Source organism: Spizellomyces punctatus (assembly GCF_000182565.1).
Source record: "Spizellomyces punctatus DAOM BR117 chromosome Unknown supercont1.5, whole genome shotgun sequence".
In the NCBI taxonomy this organism is placed as follows: Eukaryota; Fungi; Chytridiomycota; class Chytridiomycetes; order Spizellomycetales; family Spizellomycetaceae; genus Spizellomyces; species Spizellomyces punctatus.
The window spans coordinates 223,600-248,269 of record NW_015971541.1 but is presented as its reverse complement, the minus strand read 5'-3'; the positions used below and the strand labels follow the sequence as shown (position 1 = coordinate 248,269).

Here is a 24,670-nt window from a genome sequence, read left to right as displayed (position 1 = left end):
ACTGGTAAAAAGTCAGTTTGCCAAACGCCCGGTCGCGGCGCGCAACACGACGCGCTTTCCTAAAAACCCTTCAAGTTGGGGCAACAGGGTAAAAGGTAACCAGCATGACTTGGCGTTAAACGCAAAAGGGCTTTTTGGAGTAGGATTTGGGGAACAAGTGTTTAAAGGGAGGGGCGGCTTTCCTCAACCTTCCACGCCTCTCATCTTCAGAACGGAAGAACCAAATTCCAAAGATTTAGAGCGTTTTTCACACTTTTGAGCTTCCTTGGACGTTCACAAAATAGCGTAGCGGTCGCGCTATCGCATGTGTTGTCGCGCTAGGAGACTTGATCAGAACACAACACTTTTAAGACCTGCCAGCCACCAGCGCCCCCAGTTACCGGCCAAAAAGTCCTCACCAGCAGCAGCCAACACCAATTTCAACCGTTATCCAAATATGCCCAACACCTCCAGTGAGCTGCACCAAGACGAAGCACAACACCAACCTCCACTCAAAACCCACCCAATATCACTTACTCTCCTCTCACAAGCACCTCGCTACACCACCCGTCTCCTCCCCCGTCTTTTGAACAGCGGTCCCAAAGTCCGTGGAGCGGCCACAAACAAAAGATCGGTGGAAACGGTCGTCCAAAATGTCCCTGATTTGTTTGATAGGAGAAATGACAAGTATCCAGCGCCCTTGGACGTGTGGGTTTCGATGGACTGAAAACGTCTTTTGACAAAGTGGATGAGGGAATTTTGGAGTGAGCGGACTGCAGAATGATGTAGGATGGATTGCACACTGGCTTTTTCCGTTTGGGTAGTGCCAATTTCTTGTACATTCATTGCTTGTTTCTTGTATCCATTCCTGTATGTTACCAAGCGATCTCTTGCATACCCTGCATTGGCTATTTTTTCCTTAATATATATTTGAAAAACGTTGAGTTTTACATTGCTAATTCTGTGCATTTAAATTAAAGCAAACGATGGGCCGGCTTCTCGTATTTCCAAACACGACCAACGTTGAATCTACCGAATATTCACACAGTATGGAAAATCTTATGGTACATTGTTGCGACATCGAATCCCAGCCTTTGCACAATCTGTGCGGCATCTTCCTCGGGATTGAATGTTGTTATGGATTGGGCAAAGGTCAGTTTGCGAGGCGGGAGAAAACTGAGCTTCTGGCGCTTGACGGGATGAGAACGGACCTCGGTAACCGGGATATGGGGGGACATGGGGCGCTTGACAGTCTGAGGTTGCAGAGTTAAGATGCTACCTGACATGAGCTCAATATCTTCGTCGTCTTCTAAAACTTCTTGGAGGGTTTTTTGGAAAGTAGTTTCCGGTAACTTTCCAGCACCGCTTTGCATCAGTCCGTTGCTGGATTGCGGCTCTGCTGCCACCACTACGGCGTCCAGGATCCGGTCCCCCATCGTCTCCGGCGCTGTGATTTCTACCTCCTGGACTGCCGTTCCCTGGGCATTGTCCTCAGCTACTGTCACCTTATCAGGCACGCGGTCGTATACTTGTAAGTTGGCCAATTCCTCCGCCACACGGTGCTCTAAATCATTATTTGGCAGCTCCTCAGCCTCGCCTCTCGTGTCCTCGGTTGCCCGACTGTCCTCCATTTCCATTCCGGGAGACGGATCAACGCTTGCGTCTGCAATCTGAATAGTCTTGTCACCTTCATCCACTTCCATACCAGAGTTTTCGACATCCACTATCATCTCCGTGAGAGATTCTTCTGCATCCTTTGCTGGTGACGCCGCGCCATCTTCGCTACCGTCCACATTCGGCAGCAGCTCCACATCCTCCATCATCTCCCCACTCCTCGCTGTGAGCACGGGCGACGGTGTGTCGACCAGTATATATTTTCTGTCCACTCGCTGGATCGGTGGGATTCGAAGCTCTATGACATCCGGTGCATCGTCCGCTAAAAGCAACGCGTCGGTATTATTGCGGGCATTACTATCACCGTTGGCGCCTGAATGAGGGAGTTCCTCGTTGGTTGTACTAGACATGGCAGGGAACTTCAACAGTACATTCGTCTCATCCGGCTCCGTTTTGCTCAAGAGCGCTTCAATCCAGCCGTCCACGAGCAAGTCTTGGACACCAGCCGCGAGATGACAAATCGGACATGTAAACTTGCGATGCTTGAGTTGCTCCTTGAGATACGTTTGCAGGTCGAAGCACTGGTTGTTGGAGATCATGTCACTTAACAAAAGACCGGCACCGAGCTAAACAACAGCAAAAAACAACTTACTGCTACATGTGCGCATCCTGACGTTCGAACAGGAATTTCCAATTTCTTCCGTGTTGTAGGATCGACAAGGTCTAAGAGAGCAGTAGGGCTATCGCCATGGGTCTGGGTTCGCGACTGAAGATCTAAGGGAAACACAGGCAACACTTCAGCTGGATGTAATCTGTCCGCAATGGCGCACGCACTCACATCTATCCCAGCTCGTCTTGAAATCAATTCTCTGCTTCTTTACTACCTGTATTGCTTCGTCCATGTCCACAAAAACAATATAGTCAACCGCAACCATCCTCGTCTGTTCGTCAATTCCATCCCAGTCACAAGTAAGCGCAATCTTATTACTACCTGCAACGAGGGCAGCATTCAAAACGATTGGTCCGTCACATCTTTTACGATCTGATACCATAAGCACGTCGTTGCAGGTAACTCCAGATACAAATGATGGCCAAGTCTCTATCGTGTCCTCCGATCGATTACAACTTATCCGCACATAGTGACGAGGGGGACCAGACTTTGCATCCTGCATACGGATAATGGTATAGAGACTTGAGGTTACTGTGATCAGAAATGACAAGCAAGTTGTCTTGGGTGTAATTTCGATAGGATGCCGCAAGTAACATTTTCGTATCGGGAAAAGTTCCGAAAATTTTGGCGTAGCATCCTCGACGCTAACGACCGGTGCTTCACCGAGATTTGGTTGTGTTTGAGGATGCTGCACACCTTTCTGAATCGACGATTCACAGCCGTTGGTCGATGCATGCTTCGAAATCTGACGCAGACGCAGTTCCATCACAGCAAGATATTTGGCTTTAAAATTCGAGCTCCATGGGGTGATATCTGGATCTAATACCCTGACACGCTCGAGCTGTTTGAGAATCGTGAGCCCGTTCATGACAACGTCTTGAAAAGCAAGCACGCGACCGAGAATGAGAAACATGCTTCTAAAACTGACATAAAAGGAAGGCGCAAGCCAGATACGTACCCAGTAATTCCGGAAGCATCAGATGTGAGAACTGTGAGGCGACTGTGAAGACGTGATAGACTTGTGCAAAATATACGGGCAACTTCAATCCTCGAAAGCACCCCTAAGAATGTAAAAGGACGTTCCATTAAGCCACTAGACGAAGTAAGCAACACACTATCAAGCCTCACCATTAAGTCAGCCTTCAGATACGGAGCATACATCCAGGAATAAGCATTCTCAACACTGCAGAACCATGCTAGCTCTTTCGTCGCTATCGAATACGATTCTACGCCTTCTAGAAGCTTGCCCAGTTCACGTAACCATCGAATCACAGATGCTGGTGTTATAAAGTCGGGCCGCTTCCTTGCCAAAAATCCCGTCACTTCACTGGCCAATTGCGCGTAACGACGTCGATATCCGGTCCATTCTTTTAAGTAGTCCTGATGTTGTTGAGTTGAAGGCGCACCCAGTGGTTGTTGAACTTGAAGTGGGCCTGGATTGTGCTGAAAAGTACTGTTCGGGGGGTTCTGAGGGGGACTGACTTGTGTTTCGCCCTGATACGTTTGTGTCGTGACAGTAGGGGTATTCTGCGACTGAACAGTCTGCATACGAACCTTCTGCGGCGTTCTTGACACCGGTTGCTGCGAATGTATTACTGGTGGCTGGTTCTTATGACTCTTTTGCGTAGCTGCTTGCTGTTGGGACCTTGCGCTTGCGGTGCCTTGCGGATCCGTTCGAGGTTCAATTCGCTGTTGGATTGACTTGGGCTGTTGAGGCATTATTCGACCTTCCATTTCCAACCGCCTATATCTAGCTTGATGCAACTCTTCATGCAATTTTCGCTCCTTTGTAACAAGATCGTCGTACATTTCTCTAAGCTGGCTTTCTTGCTGGTGTACATGGGCAGCCCGCTTTACGATTTTCTCAAAAGATTTCCCGCCCGTCGAGCATCTTTGCCGTGAATTGCCGTTATCATTCACGTGTGATGTACTTGAACCCGATGAGGTTCCTTCATACAAGCCTCTGGCGACTTGCTGCTGTTGGTAATGATTTGGACGCGTTCCTGACGAAGTTGTATCAGCCACAGTCCCCGATGACGTTGGCCGAACTTGACCTGTGGCAGCGCCAGCAGTGTCCCGAGTGTTACTGACTGCTGGAGGCGTATGCTGCGATTGATATGTTTGTGCTGCCAGCTTAAGAGATCCCGATGTACTGAGGTCTGCAGGGCGCAGTTGCCTTACACTGGATTGCGAAGCCTTTAGCTGCGCATGTGTAACAGACGCAAATGCTGCACTACGGTCGGGTGTTGGCGTCACGGTTGGGTTTGCCAGCATTGCTTGGGGAAGGTGAGCCATGCCTTGCGCATGTACCAAATTTACGGGGTACCAAATTGGAGCAATACTTCCCGATCCTTGCACGCAAGTAAGTCCAATGAAATGTGATTGCTGATTCAAAGCATTCGGAAATTGCCCGCTCGCAGATGGAATGTGTACTTGAGGTGAACGGCCGGGAGCCAGAGAAGTCCATGATTGGACATTTGTTTGAATGCCGCCCTCTCCTGAATGCGGTGCATTCGCGAAATGCATGCCAGCTGCAATATTGTTTGAGATCAAGTATCCCTGCAAATGTGTTTGCCGCGCCATTGCAGGAAAGGAAGCTTGTTGAGATTGGCTGGTATGCTGCATCGTGGCTTGACTTGTTTGGGGCGCTGGCATTTGCTGGGGATCCGGTTGAGGTATGGTTTTCATGGAATCCTCACGACTGGCTGATCCTGCATCGGTGACCGTCGAGTCATTTCCCGACAAGCTCTGCCATCTATGGGCCTTCGTTACCAGCGGCAGGTGTGAACCAAGAAACGCAGTACCGGCGTCCTGCGTAGTGAGATCTGGACTAATAGAATCGACCAGCACATCCGACGAGGGCACCCTACGAGCAGATCCAGGGGGCTGTTCCGATATACTAGCAGTGAATGCTGCCATGTGTTCGACACTCCCATGTACACAGTGCGGAATAGGTTTTGAAGGGTACAACGATGGCAAAATTGCATAACATGCGGGCTCTACGATAGCAGCTTGCGAAGACGCAGGTGCGTTTTGCATGTCAGCATTCTTGCCAGCTGGTGAAGTTTTCTGTGAGGGATGTATTTGGATGGGGGCAGCGCTGTTGATGATTGCATTTGAAAGCGTCTTCCCCGGGAATGAAGCTGAAGTAGTAGGCTGCGAAGGTGTTCGGGACGACGGATACGTCCAACTTGACTGTGTCAACGGGACCGCATCTTTGCCAGGCCCAGCGGAAGCGGGAGACCCGGCAGTACCAGTTACTGTGGCCTGTTGAGAGGGACTTCCATTGTATTGACGTGATGCTTCAGCGCTAATTCCTGCTTCCGCAGGAAGGAGTGCTTGCTGAGGACTACGGATCGGAGCTGCATATCGTGGTTCATCAGCGATCCCAGATATTGGTTCGTCATGAACTTGGAATGGCCGCGTACCTGCGGTTTTCACAGTCGTGCTCAGTGATCTGGCTAATTTCAAGGACTGTTCGTACTTTTGCCGATAAAATTCTGCTACAGCGTGCGCTTCTTCTGGAGTTTTCGGCACTGTTTCCATTTGGATATCCGACAAGGGGGTCATATCTGCACGTCTCCAATTGAGATCCAGAGCATAGCAACTGGAGATATGTAAAAAAAGTCTGGGGTATGTACGAAGATGGGAGATACGTTCAGGTATGTGAAGCCTCCTGATCACATTCGAAGAGATCAGTATGATACACATAAAAGCTATCGCAATTCATAGCTGAACAACTTCAATGAAGGAATGTGCAAACTTACAGCCTACTGCCTACCGATGGCAAAGAGAAATTGGAATAAGTTGCTCTTAGGTGTCACTGATCTCGGACATAGATAGCAGGTGAAGAGACTAGAAACAGTGGAGAACCGGTCATGTCACAACTTCTACTGAGAATAGCACTTCACCCGCTGAGCGGAGAGCAAGGGACGAGCGAACCGCCTCCCCAGGATGACTTGGGCCTGTCAGATGGCAAATGGGCAAATAAGCTACAAGGTGGAGGTGCAATGATTTGACAGCTCTGACAAAGCTTGTATAGTGGATCGAACCAATTAATCGGACATCTCTTTCGGACAAAGTCATTTTACGTCATCACAAACAAACATGAACAGCATCATCCAATTCTCTTCTAGCTGACCAGATTTACCAATCCCAAGATACCGGATCCTACAAATAATTGTAAGTTCAAAGCAGTGCGCTTTGTAAACGCAAACCTCAATGATACGTACCAGCTGCCACAACCGCTGCCACTCTCGGACCTGCCGCCCTCGTGTTCCGAGTCTGTGCAAGCAGTCTGTTTCTATACCACCATGCACCTCCACCAACACCCCAAAGAGTTGCAGTCCCCAATAGGCGTTGTGAGAGAGAGGCCTGAGCTACCGCTTGTTGCTGATCGGGTGGCAGGGTTTCATTCTGTTGCGCGATTTGATCGTGTGCGGATCGTGGAAACAGGCCGCCAAACATGGAAACAAGAGTGTGGCCCTATAATGGCATGAACATCCATTAGTTCATAACTGTTGCACTCTATGAACATAACATGAACGGTAATCAAGACACTCACAACTGCACTTCCTACAGCTACTCCCGCAGCCGTGCTGGCAAAACGACCCAACATGGAATCTCCGCGTGGCTGCTGGGGAGGAGGTGCTGATCGAGAAGGGTTAACAGGGGGCGCAGAAGAGTAAGATCTGTTCCGGGGAGCTGCTGGTGGTGTCGAGGTTCTGGGAGCAGAACCGCCCCGACCGCCGCTTCCACCACCGCTTCTGCGAGGCATTTCGTTGTTGTTGTTTTGTGTTGGGTGCAAAGTGCGTCAAAATATGGCAGTAGATCTTGAAAAGTGACCTATCGTATTTATACGTTTGTTCAAAAGTTGTGAGCAGTCTTGCGTGATTGAAACGTGGCTTGATCTCGTTGGTCGCGCGTCATTGCTTACTAATTGGCGTGACAAGGTGAGTTTGACCTCACGTTTGGCCCACTCAGATTGGACTTGCTCTTCAGGATTTCTGCTGATCAATCTGTCGATGTTTTTGAAGTCCTATCGTCGTAACAGCCAGAAATGACTGATATTGTATGTGTTTCCAACCTTTGGCATACTGTCAAAGTATACGGGATGGCGTGCACACTGTATGAAGCATTTCCAGAATGTACTAGATAAATTAGCAACAATTTAATGTGAGCTTGCAATCGTCCGGGCAGATTGGCTCTTTCCAGGAGAAATTAGTTGACTGTCACTCTGTCAGACTGGAAGTGCTAGCCAAAGGAAGCAATGATGTAGCATCTTGATTTCATGGTGGAAGATTAAACTTAGCACTCCTGACAGGAATTTTGAGTAAATGACAACGTTAGAAAAACTTTGGGTTCCAGAAGGTTATATTTCATTACCGCTTTGACCACAGTCGAAATGCGGCCACGCACTTCTGCTTCATCAACGTGGATCGTACCCGTGGTCTAGTTTATCTGTAATCCTCTTGAGTGTACGTTACGAATTATTAGGGATTAAAGCGGTTGACAAACACATAGATCCGCATGAGGAATACAAAGCCCTGAATGGATAGTCTCCAATAGGTCCCCACGATACGGATGTGCACCCACTGCACCTCGATGCATTTCATGTAAATACCGCGCTGCCATGCATTGATCTTTAACGTAACCTTGCTTGAAGCAGCAAACCATGTAATTGGTCAGAACCGGGAATCCAGTATCTCCGGGCCAGTTACATATATGAGTGGGATAAAATCCAGAAGTTGATCACACTACCTCAAAGCTATTTTTAGATTGATCTGGTGTCGGACATTGGCAACTCATTCATGAACGAATTGACCACATGAATAGGGACCCTGCTGGAATAGCTGTTTGGTCTGGTTAAGCGTGAGCCACTAACTCTAGTGATTTAGGGGTCTAATTATATTTTTCCCCTGCTCTTGTAACACTGCGCAGAAGGTTCTTTTTGAGGGAGAAGTCCGGGCCGAATGCAGAGGATTTGGAACCCGTTTAGAGCTTCTTCTGTAACCTTTGGTATTCAGTAGTACTATATCTTTAATTATTGGATTTTGGTTGGTTTTCGTTAGTGGATCATGCCGCTTTCGACGATTGCAGGGTTTACGGAGGAGTCTACCCGACAGTGTCGGGAGTTGGTGGGATTCTGGAGAAGGAGACAGGAGATCGAGCAAGAGTATGGGATGGCGCTTGGTGAGTCTGTCATATCCAGCAGTTCCGACTTTTTGGTACTAACGGTATGGCTGTTACTCCAGCGGAGCTATGTCAAGGCTACCACCGATCGGCCTGGGAAGGCATGCGGCCACATTCTTACACAGCATCAGTCCACCAATCCCCCGGTGCCCCTACCTCAGTTCGATCCCAACTCTTGAGCATGAGCTTATGGACTGCCGTCTTTGATGCAGCTGACCAACTGAACTCTCTCGCGGAAGCTCACATACAAGTGGCCAACCAGCTACAACGCACAGTGATTGACCCAATGCAAGGACATATCCGGGAGATGGAGGCCATGCGCAAAGCACACCTTGACCAGGGTAGAGCACTGACGAGACAATTGCAAGACACATACACCGACTTTCGGCGGGCAAAACAAGAGTATGATAGCGCTCAGACAGCGGCGAGCGAAATGGTGGATAGTTTGAGTAAGGCTCAGTTGAGGGCGGATAAAAAGAGGGATTTGGAGAAGCTGCAAATCAAGGCTGCAGGGGCTATTGAGCGAGTATCGGTTGCCGCGGAGGGATTAAGAAAATCAGAGGAAAAGCGCTCAACAGCACAGCAGGTTTATTATGAACAAATGATGCCTGCGTTGGAAAACGTAAGTCATTGCGTCTGTTTCTGGTTTCAATTTACCGTGCTCATTTGATATCGTCATATACAGGAAGTCAGAATGTACGAAGAAAAGCGGCTCTCTCTCATACGAAAAGCTATGAACGATGTTGCCTCTCTAGACTGCATTGACATTGAGTCCCGCGGCGCCGTCCTTCGCTCTGTCCAAGACCTCATGTCCAGTATCGACACCCAAAAGGATATTGTTATATTTGAACAAAACCACATAGGCAGAGCAGAACGGGTGGATTTCAACACTGTTTCAGTTCGAAGTTTATTGAACCCGCTCAAGGCTGGGCGAGTGTACATTAAACGAGGGGACACAGTCAGTGGCTGGACAACCAATTACTTTGTCATAATGGACGATGGGATATTATACTGTTTCGATCACGAAGATTCCGAGTCACCTAGAGAGGTAGTGACGCTGTCAAGGGGACAGGTGTGGTCTCTTGACGACAGTTACTTTGGCCGAGCGAACTGTTTTCAGTTGATTTTGGACTGGAGCGAGGAGGGTGCGACTTCCACTAGTGGCCGAATAACCTACAACCTGATTGCAGAATCCGCCAATGACAAGCATGAATGGATGCAGACGTTTCGCAAATTCTGCTCATGCTGTCCTAAATGTGCTGCAGTCTACGGTAAAAGCCTCAACGGTGTGGAATCACCCAAACAAGACGGAACCAACGTCCGGTCCATGCGGCTGTGGGTAATGGAAGCCAAGGATCTCAAATCGAGCAGCACGGGACTTGTAAAGAGCATCAATCCCTATTGTGTTGTTCTATTCAACGATGTGAAACAGGCGAGGACGGGGATACGGAATGAGGAGAGTCCTTTCTGGGGAGAGGAGTTTCGGTTCAGCGACATTCCGCCCTGTCGATCGAGGCTGAGATTACTCTTCTTCAACGGCGCTACAATGAAGCTGCAAAAGGATTCCGAAATTGGTGAGTTTCGGCCTTGTTCATTGTCGATATCCACTTGTCGGAACAGCTAAACCGTTTGCTACTTATTCTAGGTTACGTGAGTATCAACCTCTCCACCCTCAAGACTGGCAAAAAGGTCGAAGAATGGTACCAAATCCGCCCATTCGCACGAGCCAGCGACAACGCAAACTCTCCCGTGGGAGCCGTTCGAATCGCTTACATCCTTTCCAATGACCAATCTCTGCCCATTGCCCTTTACGAAGAGTTTTTGCAGATTGTAACAGAACCCAGTTTGACATGTGTCAGGTTCTTGGGAGGGATATTAACGCAGCAAAGAGAGGAGTTTGCCAAAACTGTTTTAAACATTCTGATTGCGCATAATAGAGATGTGGAGGGCGTCAAGTGTTTGACAAAGGACGAGATTGTAGCTACAGGTGAGTATTTCAATCTAGCGCTTGGATGTCACAATCGTGCTCATCTCGTTTTATGCTGGCAGATGACCCAAACATCATTTTCCGGGGTAATTCTGTCGCCACCAAACTACTCGATCAGTATATGAAGTTGGTTGGTCAAGAATATCTCCATCAGACGCTTCAATCCCTCATCCGCGGTGTCTACACTTCGAAAGAGAGCTGCGAGGTCGATCCTGCTCGTCTTCCACAAGGCAAAGAAACCGAGCTACTGAAACGGAATTGGAAGCGCCTCCTAAATCACGTCACGATCTTTTGGGAAGCCATTCAACGCTCCGCTAACAATTGTCCCATCGAGCTGGTTGCTGTCTTTTCGGACATGGCCCAAACTGCCGGCACAAAGTTTTCAGAACCCAAAATCAAGTATGCTGCTGTGAGCGGATTCATCTTTCTTCGGTTCTTTTGTCCGGCTATTTTGTCTCCCAAGCTGTTTGGAATTATGAATGATCACCCCGATGCATCTACAGCACGAACATTGACTCTAATTGCAAAGATTCTGCAAAATCTGGCCAATTTGAGCGAATTCGAGGGAAAGGAGCCCCACATGGCGCCGTGCAACAACTGGATTGCGACACATGTCGACGCCATGAAAGGGTTTATTGAGCAGGTCTCAACACCACCTGATGGAATGGGTCGACCGCCCTGTCCTAAACCTCGAGTTGATCTCAGGAGAGAAAGCGCTGTATTGCACCAATGCATTAGCGAAAAATGGGATGACATTAAAGCGAGCATCGAGGCATTGGCCACCCCAGAAGATGTGGAAAAGAAAGCAAAGTTAACAAGTTTGATTCCGATCATGGAAAAACTCAATGTTGCTGCCCAAGAGCAGGCAAGCCAGCGGGGACCCAATGGGGAAAGTGAATTGGTACCAGTGTTGCCACCTGTCACTGCCACAACGCTGGCGGAGGAAGCCGACCCTGCGTTTGAAGCCTACACCAGGTCAAGAGGGCTGAGCGTATACGGAGAACCTCCAGTGTTCGACGATGAGGCAAAGCGACGAGGGAGTGGCGGGAATGAAGGATCAATGCCAGATGCTCTCGATTCTGGCCAACTCGGGTCAGGCCAACTCGGTTCAGGCCAACTCGGTTCAGGCCAATTGGCACCGCCACCACCACCGCAAGCACCTGTCCCATCGACACAATTAGCGTTACGAATGATACCAACACACATTGGCTCTGCTGCGCCAACTCTCGTCGCCCCGTCGCCCATGTCAATGGCGGGACATTTTGACATTGGACACATCCCACCTGCACCTCCGATCCCACCGATACCCGACTCTGCTCGCAACCAGTCACGTCCCAGCCCGCTGCGCAAACCCAAAGCCATTGTGGGTACCCCACAAGCCGTGGACCACATTAAAGATTTCGTCCGCGGGCTTGGCAGCGGAAGCACCAATTCCTCGGGACCCGTGTCATCGAATGCGGCACAGGCGACAATGTACCCATTCAGTATGCAGGACGGACTCTTGTCTAATGCCATTGCCGCTGTGGATGATGACGATGAAGACGCCTTTGTTTTGGCACCCATGAGCCCTTTAGTTACCCCTCAAGAGGAGAAACAAAAGAGGAGAATCAGCTGGGGGCGCATGGTAGGGTCACGACGTGAAGGTAGTATTGGAAGTGACGTAGGGACTCCTGTCGGGTCTGTTCGCGCCCAACCTGAGCATATGAATGCTCCGTCCCCAATGGTGGTGCCTACGCCACTTTCTACTACTCAACGTTCTCAACGTCCCCCAACCGTGACAACTCCTGGGACAATACCACGGATAACGACTACCCCACCACCGCCACCTACTAACAAAGAGCAGCCGGCTGCAGCACCTCCTACTCCAGCTAGTCAACAAGAAACACCCAAATCTCCTACCAAACCAGCAAAGTCCCCGACCAAGAAGGGTTATGGGTTTTTGGCGCGAACCAACAAGGTTGGAACAACTCTCCGCAACATTCTCACAGGACGAGACTCTTCCAAGCACTCCCATTCCAAATCTGGGGATAATCTGACACTTGGAAGTCATCCCCTTAGTCCGGTACATGGCTCATCGTCGTCTAGTAGTCATTACGGCACCATCTCATCCGGCAGCAAAGACACGCGAACCCACCGATCGGCCACAAACCTGTTTCGCAAAAAGGGTTCAGCCACAAGCATTGAGTGTGTGTCTCCTCCTATGGGTTCACATGATCCACTTGACGAGGAGTCGATGCATCGGGAGAGACAGCAGCCGTCGTGGCATGCTGCAGAGGAAAGAAGGCGTGTGCCCATGCCCATGTCGCTCCCGAGTGGTGGATTCATGAGAGGCCTGTAGTGTACACAACGATGCTGCTGCTGTGTGTGCTTTTTGAGAGCAAATGTATTTTCTGTTCTGCTTCCTTGTTTAATAAACTTGCTTGCCAATCGCCAATGGCCCCGTCGTCGTTTTCGTTGTCGTCCCATCGACGTTTGTTTCCCACCCTTGTTCATTTAGCCATAAATGGAAATATGAACAATTACATAATCCAGTGTGGGTGACATAGCATGTTGTAGCTGTAAGTGAGTTTAATCCAAATATGGTTATAGTGATATCCAAAATGCGGGTAAATAAATGTAAAATTCTCCATCCATGAAAATGACGACATTTCCCTTTGATTCAAAAAGACGCTTTTTGGTCCCACTTTATGGGAATGACGCAGATCGGTTGTTGGGACGGCGAGGACGACAGGAGGTGGCCGTTCCACCGGAAATCACGTGGAAGGCAAGTGAGGGAAGAGACGCTGGGCTTCCCTTTTGCATCGTTTTCCCTTCATCACACTGGCATTGGTGCAAAATGCCCGGATCTTCATCGCTTCCCATTCACCGCTTGGACGAGGTGGACAACTCGCTTGTCAGCCACATCAAACTGAGAACGTACTCCTACACTGGACAGGCCTATTTTCAGGAACTTGCAGAGACGCTTTGCGAGTGTTTGGGCGTAGTGGTTGCTTTTGTCGGGCAGTTGGCGGAGGAGGACGATGAGACGACACCACAGTTAGATTCAACAAGAGACGAATGCAAAGTTGGAAAAAGACCGTGCAATAGTAGAGATGTGGGGTTTTCTCTCATCGCTTCTTATTCCCAAGAACGGTAAGCGACTGAAGAGTGCGCAGTTGAGTGTGGGAATCTATTATCGTCAGAAGAGTGCCAAGTCGCGAAACATGGTGTAGCTCCAAGGGAGGAAAAGCAGTGCGACGCGCTGAAAAAAAGGATTGGCAAGACATCCGCAGTTCGGAGGGGATTCTCGTCATATTAGCGTGCCTTATCATGCGAGCTTGTCAGGACGCTGTGGGGATATCCTACAGTGGCGAACATGTCGGCGATGCTCTAAGGACTTTGTTACAAATGGCAGAGCGAAACGCATTTGTGTAATCCACTCTTTACTCATCGCTCGTCAATCTTGCAGTGTTCGAAATACATCAGCAACGGTGTTCCCAATCCCCAAAGACATCTTTGCTCACCTAGACCAAGGAGACCCGATTGTTATCCCTTCCCAATTGGCATCTATCATCCCAACTTCCACCTTAAAAGCATTTCCCGATGCAAACCTCGAATCCTGCTGTCTATTAGCTCTCAAAAATGCGAGTGGTCGCACAATAGGCATCTTGGGCGTAGGAACAAACGTACAGAACTCGCTCCATCTGCATGCCATGGCGCCAGAGTCTGCATCAACCCCGCTCGCTGCTGGCGTCTTGAAAGAGGTTGGATGCAGAGTGAGCAAGGAACTCGAGCGCTCAACGGAACTACGTCACCTCAAAATTGAATCCGCAGCTGCGCAAGCAGCAACGAAATCCAAAACGCATTTCCTGGCAAACATGAGTCACGAGATAAGAACGCCGGTTTCTGCCATCATAGGGCTCACAGATATGATTCTTTGGGATTCAAATGATTTGAAAGACGAACAAAGAAACCGACTTGAACTGATAAACTCAAGCGGCGAACATTTGCTAGCTGTTATCAACGACATTCTAGACTTGTCAAAGATTGGGGATGAGGATCTCAAGTTTGTCCTACAGGACCGTCCCATGTCGCTGCGACGATGTCTGAAGGAGGCGGTTCACCTCGCAAGCATGTCACCAAGTCTATCGAAAAAAAGAATAACTGTTGTGGAGGGGCATGCAGCAAATACTACTCCGATCATGTTCAAGCCTGTGGAACCCGTCGAGGGAGCAGCACCCGCTCTGTTGCTGCGTTGGGACGTTGATCCATCTGTTCCTGACATGATAGTAGGGGACACGACGCGACTGCGACAAATCGTCATGAACCTCCTATCCAACGCATTAAAGGTACCTGGGCACAGATTGCTCCTGTTGGGGCTATAAACACTGACAATATGCATGCATTACAGTTTACGAATCGCGGTGCTGTGACTCTTAATGTGACAAAACTTCCATCGTCTCCCCTTGCCAACAACTTTACAGCGGATAGCCCGCTCTTTGGTCCTTCTGGATCAGAAGATGGCGAGGAGCAGGCGGTGACACTGAGCGGTTCTCCTACGTTTGAAGGGCGGCATATACCCACTCCTCCGCAAACGCTGGATCGGCGGTCCTCTATTGCCGGCATTCGCTCTAATTATGCTGCGTCGGCTGGGACTATGAGCACAGTTATCGATTCGAAGCAGGACCCGCAACAGGAACAGGATATGAAGGCAGCTGACGAGAGAGTGTCACTATTGTTTACCGTCGTGGACACTGGTGAGTGTCAATGTTCTCCTTAACTGCCTTTGTGCGCTCGAGGTGATCAGATTTGACCATTGACTGTTCGTGTACCAAAAGGTATTGGTATTCCACGTTCCAAAATCAACCGGCTTTTCATCCCGTTCTCGCAAATCGACAATGAAGTCACGCGGGGTTCTGGCGTTGGGACGGGACTCGGACTTGCCATCTCATCTCGTCTCGTGCAGATGATGGGTGGACATATTTGGGTTGAGAGCTCAGAGGGCGTCGGGAGCAAATTTGCATTTTGCATTGGTGTCAAACCTGCACCTCCCGGTGCAACAGGAGCATCTGGCCTTCACCATGGTGTCAGCGAAATCGGGAGCGCAGAATCAGTGGTGACAGCATTGCCGCCTCTCCCAGAAGCACGCGCGACAGAGCTGGAGGACTCGACTGTGGTAGGAGACCAGGCAATGACCAGGACTCGGCGCAATGCACGGATCAACCGAGATTTGGCCAAGATGTATCCGATCAAAATATTGGTGGCTGAGGATAATGCTAGTGAGTATGGTTTGTGGTTGTCATGGTTGCACAAACTCGTTTCTGGGCATTACTCTGATATCGGCTCCTGTAGTCAACCAACAAATTGCTTTGAGTGTCTTGAAGAAAATGGGGTATGAAGCAGACATTGCATGGAATGGACGAGAAGTGCTGCAAAAGATCTTTGATGAAGGGAAGCATTACGATTTGATACTGTAAGTTTTCCATGTTCGACTTTGCTGTGTGATTGAGAGAGTCATTGCTGACTGACTTCCTCTTTTTACACAGAATGGATATATGCATGCCCTATCTGGATGGTTTGGCAACAACACGAGAGCTGTTGGCTCGCTGTAAGACGCCACCTTTACCATCACTTCCTATCTCAACCAGCACGTCATCGCGGACAGTATCCCGCGCGCCACCATCCATAGTTATAATAGCACTCACCGCCTCTGCAACAACGGACGATCGAGCCAAGTGCGAACAAGCCGGCATGCACGACTGGCTGGCCAAGCCTTTCAAGGCCCTCGAACTTCAGGAAAAAATTGCCAAACATTTTGGACATTTAGTAGTGAGTACTGTTGCCGCTGCAGCCGAGCCCCTCGCTCCTGGGTCGGCAGCCAAACCCACCAAGCTATCATCCGCACCGGCATCTACCACCATTATCCCCATTGATCAAGTGGTTGCTGCTGTTGTCGAGGATATCAGGGAAGAACAGCGATTGTTGCGGAATGGGAAAACCGACGGAGAGCAAGACCCCTTGGATGGAGGTCACACGAGAAATAGTAGTACTGAGGTTAAGGCATGATGAGCATGTGGCCGTGATTCTCTTTCGTCTTTTTTTTTTTGGTTTGGTTCTGTATACATTTTGACGATTCCCCAGGCTTTTTTTTCCTTTTTTTTATTGCTGGGGAATGCCTATTCTGCCCTTCCCCCATTCTTCTCTTCCTTTTTTTTTTTTGGAATGGTCTCTCTTTGAGCCCACAAAGGTACCTTTTGGTATACAATGCGAATATCATGTGAAAGAATAGAATAGATATTAAGGATTCTTGAGCAGGGTGGTACCCACTGTTGTATTCTGGTTGGGACTCTGCACGAGTTGTTTGACATGTCCGTTTTTCATGAGGAGGTCGAGCATGGCAAAAAGAGGAATGTTCTATAGGTGAACCATCATCAAGAGCCTTCTCTGAAATTTCTCTGGAAAGGGGTTAACTTAGCGACTGCTGCGGTAATGACGGACAAGAAGCAGACGAAGAACGACAAAAAAAATCCTTCGAAAACGCGAAGCACCTCAGACGGGACTCGAACCCGCAACCTCTCACTAACCTCTGTTTAGGAGGCGAGTGCACTACCTGATTGTGCTACTGAGGCATGTAATTTGAATGTTTTTGTTTAATATATAATACTGATGATCATTACATTACTTGAATTGTGATCATTCCAGCTTGCTGAGTGCATTTTTATTTGTCTCACAGCAGAGATAATAATTCAACAACGGAGTAGTTCGTGTTGTTGTCTTGTCTTTGCGAAACGCAACAGAAAAAAACGGGGGTTGTCAGGAGTTCTGGCTTCTCGTGCCTCAGCCAACTTGTCCCCACCGCTGTCATCAACAGGCGTTTACTTGCTCACATATACGTTTGTGGCGATACCAAATTTAAGAATCGCAGGAATGGAGACGCTCGATGCAACAGGAAGCCACGATGCATACTACCAATGCCGGTCAATTTGCGGGGGGGAAGCGTATTTCAACAACTTTCCATCTACATGCAAGTCAAGAGGAATTTGATTGATGAAAGATAATGCAGATTGCTGACAGTGGATCATTGTGATGACCGGGTAGCGACATAAAAGGACCCATGTAAATGGATGGCATCTTTACAAGCGATATGATTGCTGCGTGATCGGCTCACCAGTCCTTGACTCTCAAACCATCTGCGCAACTCTCATCGCGACTCAGTCCAATCATGAGAATGCAGATGTGGTGGTGCCGAGGACCTCGCCCTCCCGATGACTACAACCAACTGGAACCAGCAACAATCACTCGGAACCAACAAAGCTGCTATTATACTGCCACATTAGTTGAGCTTGGTTGGTATGTACCAATGGCATCATCTCTTTTCATATTATTCTGTCGCTGACATGCAGTTTTTTATAGTCTCCAAGCCTTGTCACTGAAGATCCTCCAGCTTGCGAGTCTCCCCAATGTTGTGAAGACTCTGGCTTCAATGCCATCAAGGGTTCTGGATCAAGGCCTACTAGGGACCGCGTGTGGTGGTGGGCAATTATCTGGTTTAGAACCGTTACGTATTGTGTGTATAATTGCCTAGTAGTAGTTAGTTAGCTTTTCCGAGCCAGTTTACGCTGGTTCATTCCCTGGTGTAGTAGCTAGTGCCAGTTTCTGTCACCTCTACACTAATCAATAAAAGTGTGGAGTCGGTATACCGCCATTCGATATTTCAAAATGCAACAAGATAGTAATCATATATCTCAACCTCTCATTCCAAATGCATCCGCCTCTGAATCGAAAGAGCTCTCAGGCATTGGGATTACGAGCCTTGTCCGGGGGTCCCTCAGCGGCAGCACTTCGCTGTAATGGACCAAGTAACGTAAGGATGATCCTTACATCCGATAATTTCCAAAGACAATACCTACCCTTGGCAGAGGTGGACCTAAATTCACCCTGGGTGGCCCTGCCAACCCAACTTCGCCTTGCTGCTCCAACTTCCCCAATTCCGTGACGGGGGGTGCCTTCCCACCACGTAACCAGACCACCGTACCGTAAGCGGTAAAGGCAAGCGTGACCCCGATGAGGAAGGTAAACGCTGGCTGGCGAATGGCGGCGGATCCGAGTCTAGCAATGGACAATTAGGTGTGCTATTCTGGGAAAGAAGGGGTGGAAATACACACTCACGTCATGGATTTGTTGCGGGAATTGACTAAAGTGATTCGTGTGTCAACAAAAGAGATGTTGATGGGGGGAATCCGATTTATGATGGGAAACGGTTTAAAATCCAAATAGTAATCCCTGTCCCGCTGAACTCTTACGTCAATTTTACTAGGAGATGGCATATGAGGCGATACGATTAAGTAAAAAACTTTGGTAAGACACCCGTTCGATCAAGACCCGGTGAGGAAGGTTTCGTGGGGGAGCGGTCCGCAGATCGCAACCCTGAGTTTGACTTAAACTAGCCACGACCTTTCTACGTCACATCTCCCTTGCACTCACTATCTATTACTTTACTTTTGCCGTAAGGTTTAATAATTTCAAAAGACATATGAGGTTGGTTGGGAGCAGCTGTCCCGTCCGTGGAGGAGAACCAATATGGTGTTTCATAGTAAGCAGCCCTCAGCAGCTATAATAAAATGGCGTTCTGTCAGTAATGGGGAGGTCAGCAATATCAACCCTGCAGATGATGGTTGTTAGGTCCCCCTCGCCCCGTCCTGTAAGCCTTCCATTACGCAATCTTACGCACAAAGCCCTGGTCATATGCATCAAAGCCTTCATTCCACCTTACCACTGTAACTTGAGGCAATCCCATGGGTAAAGGTAATTTGGTGCATACCGGACAGCACTGGTAAGGTTCGATCAAAACCCTTTGGAACGTTCTTTCGTGGATAATTGCTCCGTAACCCTGAATCCGCCCACGTAGAGCGAGATTACTTGTACCGGTGCAGCCAGGGGTCCTGTTTTGTAATGGGCGGTGAACAGCTTACGCAACATGCATGCGGAAGGCCAGGTAATTGCTTGACATCGCCAAGGCTTTGGCATCATGTGGAGACATCTCCCAGGGGCAGAATAGCGAGAATCTTACAGATGGCTCGTGCGCATTGCCGGGAATGGATGGCCCACGGCATCTCCACAAATTTACTCCCAGTAACGACGCAATGGCAAATTGAAGGGTTTGGGTGATCCCATTGGGAAGGATCTTCGTACCATCTCCAGATAGGCGTGCAATTCGCACCTACAAAAGCAAGTACTGTGAAGGATGCAAACCCCCTTGCAGAGGACTGTGGCGCTAGAGGTAACAGACCATATGCAAAAAGCCCCTGACCAATGTATGTGCAAGACATTTGTGTCATCGTCGGACCCTAGGTTGGACTACTTGTCTTCCGTTGTGGAGGATTAATTCGACTTTCCACGCATTAGCCCTCGTCTCCCTATAGCTGGCAATCTCTCATTTTGAAAAGAACTTGCGAGGACATATTATTTCCATCATTTCATGCACAGCCAGCCAACAAGGATGCCCGGCCAAGTAAAAATCGAAGCTAATCAGCTACGCCGTAAGGGTGGTCGTCACCGTCTCTACACGGAAGAAGAACGACGAGACCGCAACAGACTTGCACAAGCAGCATTCCGTCGCAAACGGTCACAACATCTCCGTGATCTTGAGGACACTGTTCGGGAGCTCCGAGCCGTGAATCGCCGCTTGCTGGGAGCGGGCTTGATGGTCAAGAACTGGTTTTTGAGCCAAGAGAACGATGACGATGAATCCGATCTTAGCGAAGAAGTAAAGGAAGCGTTGGACGAGTTCCAAGAGTGTGATATTGTAGAGAATGAACTGGATGATGAAATCAGCCTGATCGAGAACAGTACAGCGATCCTTCCATCAATATCGCAAAATCAACGTCGGCATTCTCTGCCTGCTTCAATATTTGCATCCCCGGGTTTCGGGACAATGGCTGAATCCAAGGAATATCACCTTGATGCTGAACTGGGAGCAGGTTTCCTAGGCAGGCCATTTTGTGACGAGTACGTTTGCATCTCGGCTGACGTTCCCACCCCGCCACTCGATATTCCCACTCCATGTGATTGCGGAGGAGATTGCGACGTAGCGTCTAATCTTTTTCCGGTAATGACATATTAGGTGATTGTAAACGCTTGTCGAAAGGTTCTTACTGCTGGTTGCATATTCAGACACCCGCGCCAACACCCACTGAAATATCGCCGCCATTCAGTCCTGACCAGCAATGGGTGGACTGGTCTGGATGGCCGCTCGAGCCTACCGCCAACACTCCACCAGCTGTAGGAACGATTCTCGACATGTTCACACCGGAAGGTACACCACTTTCACCAGCTGGAGTTGAGAGACGATGCTCGTGGGCTCCTGAAAAGGCATGTACGGGCTTGTCAAATGTAGACCGTTGATAAAACATTTTCGTGAACCGGACATCCCTAGCTGCGTATATCCACGCCGAGAATCTCTCCTACAATCGGAGCTCCAATCGGCGGGTCCCTCTCTCCAGCAGTTTTACAGAATGTGCAGATTTTCCAGGAACCTGCGGAGACTATTGGGCTTCCTCATTGTGTTGGACTGACCGGACAACTATCCTCCAAGCTGATCTGACACCAGAGCATGCAGACATTGGATAGCTTTAAAGCGGTTTGTTTATAATGGAATCTTATGCTTTCTCGCACATCAGTATATGAGCAAAATGCATCATTCTGAGAGTCTACAGGGATGCCGGCGCTACATAACATTGATGCACAGCATAAACGGTACTTTGAACGCTTTTGGCCAGGGACAGTCTGGATCCATTGTTTGGATTGGTTTTAAACACTCTCTGTTGCGCATATGTACGGTTACAGGAAATCCACTATCAAGGATTGCCGGATGCCAGCATCATCTCCACCATATGATTTATGATTTATGAGTTATGAGTTATGTAAAGCTGTATCTTATACTCTGAGTATCTTGCTTCTTGGATGCTCTTCAAGTGGCCCTCCCTCCTTGTTGCCATGGCAAGGCGGGCCGATCCAACACCTACTCCCACTACACACGCCTGAATGGCCGAGGTTTTGTCGCGGGTGCTCCAAACACCTTGACCACCTTCGTACATCTTCTCGAGACATATCAGAAGTGCTCCACGGAACGGTATATATTTAACGCACGTACTCGGGTTACCAGGACGTTTGCCGGATCGTGTCTTGGCATTACTTTTCCTGCTTCGTTCAATCCAATCCTGGCTTCCGACCCGTCCCAGTATTACGGGTCCGCCTACGCTGCTCAGACAACGCCTTTGGGCCAACAGCAGCAACAGGCGGCTCCTGGAACGGCAGTAGCTTATGGTCAAACGACTTGGTACGTCATTGTTGTAGGAGACTTTGCGAGATCTGGCATGAGCTTTGTTGCCGGTTAATGCTCTCAATGTTGTGCTCAGCTAAACATGTATATATGCTTCACACGGTTATGACCTGGAGCTTTAAGCTAATTGCACATTTCTTCGTCATTTCAGGCCAGCTGGATACGCCATAGACGCTTCCGCCTACGCACAGTATTACAATCAACAATACTACCAACAATCGCAAACAGCCGTCGAGATTCCTCCAGGAGTCTCCACTTCAACCCCATCATATTCAACTGCAGCGCCATTCTATCAACAACCGTACACACATACACCCCAATACGCCTATGCTACACCCTCGGTAACAGCCTACGGTAGTCACGGCTACGATTGGTCAGCGTGGTATGCGCAGAATCCGCAGCAGCAACAACAACAGCAACAACAACATTCCAGTATACAGCACCCGACAGTGTATGCGGCGGCGCCGACAGTGTAAGTACACTGCTTTTAAAGTTATCTTCTCTACCGGCTTTATTGACTCGGTTTCATCTGACTTGTGTTGTCAGAAGCTCAACGCTAGCCGCACACCCTCCTCAAAATATGATCTCCAGCACGTCCTCCACATCCGCACCCTTTACTTCTACCCAACCGGCTGTGACGCAAAAGATGGCCTACGCCGACGTGGTAAAAGGATCATCGACCACAGCCGCGAAACCATCTGCTTTTGGCGCTGCAAGTAAGAATAGATCTGTCTGATGATGTATGATGCTGTGTTTACCTAATTTCTTCTTTTCAATGCAGAACCTGCATATATCACGGTGAAACCTCGTAAAGTCCTCGCAGAATCACCTCTGGTATCTCAGTCAAAGGATGATGAGCCAAGCAGCAAACCCCGTGCATCGTCCTCGAAGCAGGAGTCTCAGGATCCAAATAAATGGCCTCCTAGTTTAAAGTATGCATCCTGGGTTAACTGGTATTCAGCGTGGCGATGGGTATTTACAGTCGCTCTCTTGATTTCAGGGAGTATGTGACCAAGGTGTTCGACACATGTCCAGCGGACAAGAGAGATATTGCTGAGAAGCAGATAAAGGATCTAATTGTGCAGACCATGCAAAATAACGTCATATGGACCACAGACTGGACAAACATGGCGTTGCCGAGGTAGGAAAGTCCTTCTTGCCTCGAATGCATGCAATGGCAGATCTAAAACTACGTCTGTAGCTATTGTCAACAGCCAGAGCCGAAAGCGAAGCAGCGTATCAATATTGTGAGCACACCTTCCCCCCCAGCGTCCCCTTCCATATCAAAAAAGCGGAAGGAAATCCCACAATCACCAGCAGAATCACGACAGTCCACCAAAATGGCAACCGTAACCGTTTCTACTTCATCCAATGTATCTTCTGACGACGAAGATGTGATGCTTGCCCGCCTTCCTCCGTCGCTGCGCAAAGCGGAGCTTGAGAGACGACAGCAGCGAAAAGAGCGCTTTAAAGCTCGGGAAGAGGAGGAGCGGCGGAAGAATTTGGAAAAGCAACGGGAAATACAGCGAGCAAAGGAAGCATTTTTGCGTGCTGGTGCTGAAGGGAATCCCGATGTGATTGATTGGGATGAGTATACAATTGTGGGGACTTGCACGGATCTCGAGAAGCGCTACCTTCGCCTCACTTCGGCACCGGATCCCGCATCTGTACGGCCGCTACACATCCTTCGGCAAACATTGGACCTGCTGATCTCAAAGTGGAAAAAGGAGCAAAATTACACCTTTATTTGCGATCAGTTTAAGAGTCTACGGCAGGATTTGACGGTCCAGCGAATTAAGAATGAGTTTACTGTAGCTGTTTATGAGACGCATGCCCGAATAGCGCTTGAAAAGGTTTGCTTTCTGAGTCTGGCCTTTGTCGCAAGGCTTGAGGCTAATTATGACACCATCCCTATCCTCTAGGGCGATCTTGGGGAGTACAACCAATGTCAGGCTCAGCTCATGCAGCTGTATAACATATTCAACTTGCGCGGGTGCCAAGACGAGTTTACTGGTTATCGTATTTTATACTTGGTGCATACGTCCAACAGAACAGGTGCGGACTAATTTCCTTCCGCCATTCGTCGTACGTCTGGAGATTTATCTCACACTGCTTAAAAATTAAAGAACTTGTTAAGGTTCTTGGGGAACTGACCGACGAGCAGAAGAATGGTGAAATTGTCAAACATGCCCTTAATGTCCGAACAGCCGTTGCAATAGGTGACTATCACCGATTCTTTTTGATGTATGGTGCAGCACCCCGGCTATCGGCGTACCTTATGGATCATTTCGCCGAGAGGGAACGTATTCGTGCACTAAAAATAATATGTCGTGCCTACCGTCCTGGAATATCATTGGACTACATCGCGACTGAACTGGGATTCGTTCATGCGGACGATGTGTCAGAGAACGACGTGGATGCGATTCGCCTAGGGCGTAAAGCGTGTACCAAGTGGCTGAAGGAGCAGGGTGTTCAGTGGGTCAATGGGGAAGTTGGGCGTACAGTGGACACTAAAGGCAGTTTGCCTGTATTGCAAGGACTTTTCGATGCTATATCGCGAAAGGGAGTGGATATCAAGGGACAGATACATTGAAAAGGCTTAGGGTGTTCCAGGTAGGCGCACGTTGCCTAGAGGGTCTGTGTATAGTTAGGGGATAGATGGGGTGTTGGGCAACTGGTTTAGGATCACGTAAAAAATAGACATGTGTGCGTGCGCTCATCGGATACGATGAAGAAGTGTGAGCACAAACAGATGTTACAAAGGCAGTAGGCCACTTTGAGTGTCACGTTGACCTTTGTATGCGATCATCCCTGGTGCAGTCAATACCTGCTGAACCTAGAGAAATCACGGAATCTAGGGAGGTTATTCATGCCTTTGTAATCCCTTCATTCATTTCAAGCTCTTGAA

At 48.9% G+C, this 24,670-nt stretch overlaps 8 protein-coding genes and 1 non-coding gene across 9 annotated transcripts; 5 read left to right on the top strand and 4 right to left on the bottom strand.

The window, feature by feature from the left end:
* The first annotated feature begins 101 nt into the window (after nt 1-101).
* On the top strand, nt 102-938 carry SPPG_09091 (uncharacterized protein). The gene has a single exon (XM_016757246.1). The coding sequence runs from the start codon at nt 305-307 to the stop codon at nt 704-706; it is 402 nt and encodes a 133-aa protein (XP_016609370.1). The 5' UTR covers nt 102-304; the 3' UTR covers nt 707-938.
* SPPG_03143 (uncharacterized protein) lies at nt 884-5,833 on the bottom strand (the record flags this gene model as incomplete). Its single annotated transcript, XM_016751419.1, has 6 exons — nt 884-2,174; nt 2,246-2,367; nt 2,432-3,139; nt 3,222-3,324; nt 3,392-5,625; nt 5,692-5,833. 6 exons carry the CDS (start codon nt 5,831-5,833, stop codon nt 1,020-1,022), a joined length of 4,464 nt encoding a protein of 1,487 aa, XP_016609369.1. The 3' UTR covers nt 884-1,019.
* A 562-nt stretch (nt 5,834-6,395) lies between these two features.
* SPPG_03142 (uncharacterized protein) lies at nt 6,396-7,040 on the bottom strand (the record flags this gene model as incomplete). The annotated part of the gene is made up of 3 exons (XM_016751418.1): nt 6,396-6,433; nt 6,496-6,748; nt 6,828-7,040. 3 exons carry the CDS (start codon nt 7,038-7,040, stop codon nt 6,396-6,398), a joined length of 504 nt encoding a protein of 167 aa, XP_016609368.1.
* Nucleotides 7,041-8,030: 990 nt separating this feature from the next.
* SPPG_03141 (uncharacterized protein) lies at nt 8,031-12,885 on the top strand. Its single transcript, XM_016751417.1, has 5 exons — nt 8,031-8,455; nt 8,518-9,077; nt 9,141-10,029; nt 10,101-10,442; nt 10,505-12,885. The coding sequence occupies exons 1-5, from the start codon at nt 8,341-8,343 to the stop codon at nt 12,778-12,780; spliced, it is 4,182 nt and encodes a 1,393-aa protein (XP_016609367.1). The 5' UTR covers nt 8,031-8,340; the 3' UTR covers nt 12,781-12,885.
* Nucleotides 12,886-13,260: 375 nt separating this feature from the next.
* On the top strand, nt 13,261-16,725 carry SPPG_03140 (uncharacterized protein). The gene is made up of 6 exons (XM_016751416.1): nt 13,261-13,574; nt 13,891-14,770; nt 14,833-15,178; nt 15,260-15,700; nt 15,774-15,894; nt 15,968-16,725. The coding sequence occupies exons 1-6, from the start codon at nt 13,279-13,281 to the stop codon at nt 16,485-16,487; spliced, it is 2,604 nt and encodes an 867-aa protein (XP_016609366.1). The 5' UTR covers nt 13,261-13,278; the 3' UTR covers nt 16,488-16,725.
* Nucleotides 16,726-16,966: 241 nt separating this feature from the next.
* SPPG_10075 lies at nt 16,967-17,050 on the bottom strand. Its single transcript has one exon. It is a non-coding gene; the product is annotated as a tRNA-Arg (tRNA).
* A 1,061-nt stretch (nt 17,051-18,111) lies between these two features.
* On the bottom strand, nt 18,112-18,695 carry SPPG_03139 (uncharacterized protein). Its single transcript, XM_016751415.1, has 3 exons — nt 18,591-18,695; nt 18,332-18,530; nt 18,112-18,266 (listed from the first exon to the last, which is right to left on the bottom strand). The coding sequence occupies exons 1-3, from the start codon at nt 18,593-18,595 to the stop codon at nt 18,213-18,215; spliced, it is 258 nt and encodes an 85-aa protein (XP_016609365.1). The 5' UTR covers nt 18,596-18,695; the 3' UTR covers nt 18,112-18,212.
* A 1,225-nt stretch (nt 18,696-19,920) lies between these two features.
* SPPG_09090 (uncharacterized protein) lies at nt 19,921-20,825 on the top strand (the record flags this gene model as incomplete). Its single annotated transcript, XM_016757245.1, has 2 exons — nt 19,921-20,529; nt 20,595-20,825. The coding sequence occupies 2 exons, from the start codon at nt 19,921-19,923 to the stop codon at nt 20,823-20,825; spliced, it is 840 nt and encodes a 279-aa protein (XP_016609364.1).
* A 639-nt stretch (nt 20,826-21,464) lies between these two features.
* Nucleotides 21,465-24,355, top strand: SPPG_09089 (uncharacterized protein; the record flags this gene model as incomplete). Its single annotated transcript, XM_016757244.1, has 9 exons — nt 21,465-21,485; nt 21,536-21,759; nt 21,914-22,234; nt 22,309-22,478; nt 22,544-22,694; nt 22,763-22,903; nt 22,964-23,615; nt 23,685-23,817; nt 23,889-24,355. The coding sequence occupies 9 exons, from the start codon at nt 21,465-21,467 to the stop codon at nt 24,353-24,355; spliced, it is 2,280 nt and encodes a 759-aa protein (XP_016609363.1).
* Between the last annotated feature and the right edge of the window lie 315 nt (nt 24,356-24,670).